Below are 6604 nucleotides of genomic sequence, written 5' to 3'. Positions count from 1 at the left end.
GACATCAACGGGGGAGAATCATTATAAGCTGGAATGTTTTAATGTTTTTCAGTTAACATTTTCTTATGTACAAGCAAATCGATGCATCTCGAAGTGGAATCAAGAGTAGGGAAGGAAAAGTTTTTTGTCACATTTGTATATGCTTTCAATGATGAAGCTAGCAGAGAGATTCTTTGGAAGGATTTGAAGGCTCTGGCTCAAGGAATTTCATCTCCTTAGCTAGTGCTAGGATACTTTAATGATATCCTTGGTGTGGAAGAGAAAGTTGGTGATCGGGGAAACATCACAAGATTAACAAATTTTAAAGATTGCATTAATAAGTGCCAATTAGAATATGTGAAGTTCTCAGGATCTTTCTTTACTTGGAATAACAAGCAAGGGAGTTGAAATAGAATTTACTCCAAATTTGATCGAGTGATGGCTAATCGAGATTGGTTGGACAAATATACTTCAACCGAAGCAGTATTCCTTGCGGATGGTCAGTTTGATCATTGTCCAACAATTTTGGCTATCTATCCAGAGCTAAAATCAGGGAAGAAACCTTTCAAGTATTTTAGATTTTGGCAAAATTCTATTGAATTACTTAAAATTCTAATTGATAGTTAGAGTGTTCAGCAACAAGGTACACCAATGTTCTCCTTAGTCAACAAACTGAAAAGACTAAAAGGGGCTTTGAGAACTTTGAATAATAAGGTTAGAATTGGTGGCATTCAAGCATAGGAAATGAGGGCCTTTAATTTGCTCAAAGGTTGTCAGGAGGAACTTCATAGGTTTCCAACCAACAAGGATTTATTTGATAAAAGAATTAGCTAGCAGCCAATGAGAAGTATAAATAGGTGCATCAAAATTATTTGTCTTTCTTAGCTCAAAATGCTAAGATGCAATATTGGATAAAAAAGGAGATGCAAACACCACAATTTTTCATGCCATTAGTAGAGCTCGAAGGCAAGAAAATCACATTTACTCAATAAAAGACATGGAAGGACTATGGGTGAATGATTTAAGTAAAGTAAATTATGCTTTCCTACAGTTCTACACTGAACTCTTAGGAGCCAAAATGGCTAATAGAAGATTATTTTTGACAAGTGTCAATGTGTTGGGCCCATTTTTTCACCTTGTAAGATCGCTACCTTACATTGATTTCTACATTAGTATGATATTGTCCGCTTTAGGCCTAAGCCCTCACGGTTTTGTTTTTGGGCACCTTCTCAAAATGCCTCCTACTAATGAAGTAGGTGAAACACTTATATCCAAGATAACTCTTGCCTATTCTTCCAATGTGGGATTTAGATTGATACCCCAACACAATGAGGTTGGCCCAGTGGTTAGTAGTGAACAAAATTAAATGTTGGTCAAACCATACACAAAAAAAGAAGTGAAAGCTACTGTATTTGATATTCCAAGTCAAAAGGATTTCGGACCGGATGATGTGTGTGATGTTGTTGTTTCTTTCTTACATTCATGGAGAATTCCTAAGAAAATAAACTCCACAACAATCACTTCGATTCCTAAGATTTCTTGTCCTGATTCTGTAAATAATTTCAAACCTATTTTATTGTTGTAATATAATATACAAAGTTGCAACAAAATTGGTTTTTGCACGACTAGGGAAGATATATATTTCCGAATCTAATAATCCAAAATCAAGGTGGATTCATTAAGGAAGATTCATTACCTATAATATAATAGTATGTCATTATTTAGTGAAGCATTATGAGATGAAGAATGCTAAGGCTAACTATATGCTCAAACTTGACTTACAAAAGGCCTATGAGAAATTTCTTAGAGAAAATGATGCTTGCTCTTCAGTTCTAAAAAATGATTTGTATTCGTATCGCAAAATTTAGTTTTCTTTTTAATGAGTCCTTGCATGAATTTTTGGGCAAAGAGAGGTGCAAACATGTCACCACTCTTGTTTGTTATGAGAAATAAAAAAAAATTGTGAAAAACCGAACAATTATATAATATCTTCTATTTATGTAACGCATTGAGATTATGTAGCTATTATGTTCACCAAAGTAATAACTGTAATAACTGTAACTATATTAGATCAAAAGTCGAATGGTATGGCTTCTCATCTGTTATGGCTAAGTCCACCAAATGGAATATCTGTAGAGGATAATGGTTTTTTTTCTGTTCTCTAACCAAAACCCCTAAAATACAATGGCAGAGAAAGTCGAAGTCTTTGTTTCCATGATAGGGTGGGGGCAAGGGATCGTCTATGTCCTCATCAACTGTCTATGCCATTGATTTGCCAATAGCCTTGAACAAGTACGAATTGATGAAGCATTGAACAGGAAGAACTCGCAAAGGCTAGAGACTGACTTGCTAGATTTGACCCAAAAGGAGGCTACTGCGCTGGAAACATTGGGGCCGCGATATATCATTTGATGGATTTTGGGGATGGCAATATGAAGGTATTGCTGAATGGGTCTAAGTTGAAGGGGAAGGTTGGTTTCGAATAACCCCCAAATTCACGGCTGTTGATTGAGAATAGATTGAGTAAGTTAGATGCTTGTGCAAGTTCAGGGTTATTGGATCCAAAGGACATTGAGTTTGATAGCTTGTTGATCAAAGTGAAGGAGATTGTGGAAAGCCATGAAACTAGAAGACTTCTCAAGCTTGAAATTTTAATCATTTACTATATATTATTAATGGTGTTCTTGGTTTTAGGACATTTAGTTAACAGATAAATAAAATTGACATTTCTGACTTGGATATTTGTTACATTTCAGGGTACTCGGGATTTCTCAAAAGAACAAATGGCTATAAGAAAGAAAGCCTTTTCAATTATAGAGGGTGTTTTTGAGAGGCATGGTGCTACAGCTTGGATACTCTGGTATTTGAACTAAGAGAGATTTTTACAAAAAAAAATATGGGGAAGAAGTTGATATAATTGATTTATGACATTAACTTTCTATGTGATTTTTAAAATTTTTATGAATTAATTGCTTCTAATTTGTCACAACTAAGGTTTTGTGATGGTCTAATTGGTTGTCAGGGTGGGGAGCTTTGTGACTTAATTGTTCCTTTTCCTTCATAGCAAAGGTTTGAAGAAACAACCCATCTAAAGGAAGATATCATGAATTTTATCAATATGATTTTGATATTGCTGGTCAATTGAAAGAATGGGGCCAGATTTTGACCGAATTACTGGATGAACTGGAAATCGGAAAATATGAGGTAACTTCTCTTTCCGATCTTCATGTTCATCGGCAATTTTGTTTTCTCTATGAATTGCACTACTTGATATTTAAAGGCATGAATTTTGCTATCTTACTCAAGGTTCTTGTGTAGTTGTTGGTTCCGTTTGGCCTAGTTTATAAAAAAGGCCTTTTTATTTTTAACCAAAACACTTCCAAGAGTGCTTCTTTGATATTCAGCATAAAAAAAAAAATCTTACCCAAACATGTCGTGGGGTATGTTTTATCTTGGTAAAGTATCAATGTTAACCGTAGTACTTGTGCATTTACGTTAAATATTCTTTTACTTAGAATGTTTGTTATTGCTTTCTTAATGATCACAGATAAAATTGAATCATTTGAAGTTACTAGATGGAATGTTAGAAATTTGTGTAGTTCCCCAGGCAAGTTTAGAACTATTTGTTCAAGCATTGACAAGTTAGACAAGCAACCTTTTGACCACATTAAGACAGAAATAGTAAGGATTTCTGCACATATTTTTGTGTTGCAATTTGGTTTTTTGCACTTGTTTAGAGGATCATCATGCCATTTTTCTCACATGGGTTTTCTCATATGTTGTTACTTTCATTTATACTTGCTTTCGGTTTGATCTGTTGATTGGTTTTTACAGTTCATATGATATGAAGTTACGATTGGAAAGTCATTGTTCAGGCTTAGGTTTGATTTTATAGATGTGTTAGTCACTGTGTGTTTTTCTTTATTGTCAAAAAATGTTAGTAATTGTTTTCCCTTTAGAAAACAACATTTTGTAATAATCATAATTCAAAAATTGTAATATTTTATAGTGAAATTGGGACATCTCAATTGTATAATTATCTAGTTAAAGAAACACACCAAAAATTATTTTACATAGTTTTATATTTCTTTTTCTTTACTTGCAATTGATTTTGAGTGCTTTTTAAATGTCACTGATATATATATATATGTATATATGTATATAAATATATATATGTCTCATGTACATATGAACAAAAGGCATTAGTTTATCAATTATAGCTTTATTATACAATTTGACTAAGTTGGCACAACATTATTCCCACAACTTTCTGAAACTATATGTGAATTAATCGTACAAGTATAGTATTATAATATATCTTGTTAATTAATGTCTTTTAGTCACTGATTACATGCATAATTTATTACTGAAGCATGGTCACTTTTATTTCTCAGACTCTAAACACAATTACATTCATCGTTTATTACATTTTTTGCTGTTATTTATTTATTTGTGTGTAGAGCATTTTGAAAAGATATGGTGAGGGTGGCGAGATTGTCACTTTAAATAAGGTATAACATGACAACTTTACTTTTCTTTCAAAGAGTGTAATACTACAATGTTTGTAATTAATTTCTTTGACACATTTTCTTTACTTAGTTGAGTTTCTGTATTATGTAGGTTACTGCAATTTTTAATTTTTCTGGCAAGGATCATATTGTGAAGATCAGCTTTTCGAGTCTTCTTCGGGATCCTCTTCTTCAGGATCTTCTTCGGGATCTTCCTCTGGGTCTTCTTCGGGATCTTCTTCAGGGTCTTCTTCAGGGTCTTCTTCAGAGTCTTCTTCGGGATCTTCTTCAGGGTCTTCTTCAGAGTCTTCTTCGGGATCTTCTTCAGGGTCTTCTTCGAGATCTTCTTCAGGGTCTTCTTTAGGATCCTCTTCTTTGGGATCTGGATCTTCTTCAGGATCTTCCTCTGGGTCTTCTTCAGGATCTTCCTCTGGGTCTTCTTCAGGATCTTCCTCTGGGTCTTCTTCGGGATCTTCTTCAGGGTCTTCTTTAGGATTCTCTTCTTTGGGATCTTCTTCTGGGTCTTCGTCAGGATCTTCCTCTGGGTCTTCTTCAGGATCTTCCTCTTCTTCGGGATCTTTTACTAGGTCGTCTTTGGGATCTTCTTTTGGGTCTTCTTCTTCAGAATCCTCTTCTTCTGGGTCTTCTTCTTCGGAATCCTCTTCCCATTTCATAGCAAACGAATGATTCAACAACATCTGAGCAGAAGGTCTCTGATTGGGGTCTCTGGTGAAGCACTCAAGTAAAAAATCTTGAGCAGTGGAAGTAAGGTAAGATGGTAGAGAAGGTGTTTCAGTAGAAATCTTGCTGAACAGCTCTTCCTGCCCCAAATTTACATCCCATGGCGTACTTCCAGTCAACATCTCAAGAACAACACACCCAAGAGCCCAAATGTCAGAGGCCTGGTCTTGAGTTTCTTCGCAAACACTCTCAGGAGACAGATACAACGAAGTACCTCTCACTCGTTTCTCAAAATCATCATTACTTCTCTTAGAGAGACCAAAATCAGCAATTTTGGCAACCAAACCATCCACACCATGAGGATTATCATCATCACAATGAACCATCAAAATGTTGGATGGTTTTATATCGCAGTGGACAAAACCCTTATGGTGTATCAACTCCAATCCTTTAAGAATAGAGCGAGTGTGTACTCTTGCTTGAGACTCAAGCAACCCAACCTTTGTTCTCTCAATCAAACCACTCAATGATCCACCCAAGGCATTCTCCAAAAACAGGTTATAAATGATTCCGCCATAGTTTCCATCATGTTCTTCAGAAAATGTATGATCGTGGCCGTAGAACTTGAGGATGTGAGGACTGGACCCCAAAGACGTATAAACAACCTTTTCCATTATGAGGTCGGCATAAGAAGAACCTGGATGAGCAGATTTTACAGCCAAAAGTGACGGGAAGTCTTTAAATTGTGGTGGTCTAGAACGAGCTTCGCCAGGGATAATCGCTTCGGAAACAGAGCCATAACCTCCAACTCCCAACAATTTACCCCTCATCCATCCCCATTCTTCATCTCTTCTATATATGCTTCTTTGTTTCTTTCCTAACGAATTCTTTTCTTTTTCTTCTCTTCCTCTCTTCTTCATAATCATTTTCTATAATTCACTATGTTTTTAGAACACTAACGTTATTATTTTCTCTTGTTATCAGCTACAGTGATAAGTTTATATATATATAGTTAGAACGCTATCCTAAGTGGGAGAGGAAACCTTACAATTTAAATTATAAATATATATTTCTTGACATATACGTATATAATTTTATACTAGCGTTTAAGTTTGAATAAACCTATTAGTATTAGGTTTATATATACATTTTTAACTAAAACTAAATCACTTTCGTATTAGGGTTTGTTTGAGATTTTTTTTATTGTAATTTATCAGTTACCAGATTTATCTTTTTTTTTGTCGGTTTTTGGTTTAATTATATAATTATTAGTTTATGTATAATTTGTTATACAGATTTTTTTGGTAATTATTTAATGAGTGTTTGCTGTCAATTAATTATCGTTAGTTACAATAAATAGTAATTATTTTAATTAAGATTTGAGATTTTATATGAATAAATAAAATATATAAATATATTTATTGATATTTATGCGT

General features: G+C 34.3%; 1 protein-coding gene across 1 annotated transcript; it reads right to left on the bottom strand.

Moving 5' to 3' along the window:
* Nucleotides 1-4645: 4645 nt before the first annotated feature.
* LOC115694887 (mitogen-activated protein kinase kinase kinase 20-like) lies at nucleotides 4646-6094 on the bottom strand. Its single transcript, XM_061117919.1, has one exon. The coding sequence runs from the start codon at nucleotides 6092-6094 to the stop codon at nucleotides 4646-4648; it is 1449 nt and encodes a 482-aa protein (XP_060973902.1).
* Between the last annotated feature and the right edge of the window lie 510 nt (nucleotides 6095-6604).

The sequence above is a fragment of the Cannabis sativa genome, chromosome 6 (assembly GCF_029168945.1).
Source record: "Cannabis sativa cultivar Pink pepper isolate KNU-18-1 chromosome 6, ASM2916894v1, whole genome shotgun sequence".
In the NCBI taxonomy this organism is placed as follows: Eukaryota; Viridiplantae; Streptophyta; class Magnoliopsida; order Rosales; family Cannabaceae; genus Cannabis; species Cannabis sativa.
Note: the sequence above shows the minus strand (reverse complement) of the source record. Positions and strands in the feature narration are given on the sequence as shown.

Bases quoted from the DNA above. Each gene is read 5' to 3' on its own strand.
- LOC115694887 (XM_061117919.1), bottom strand. From the start codon at position 6,094: ATGATTATGAAGAAGAGAGGAAGAGAAGAAAAAGAAAAGAATTCGTTA.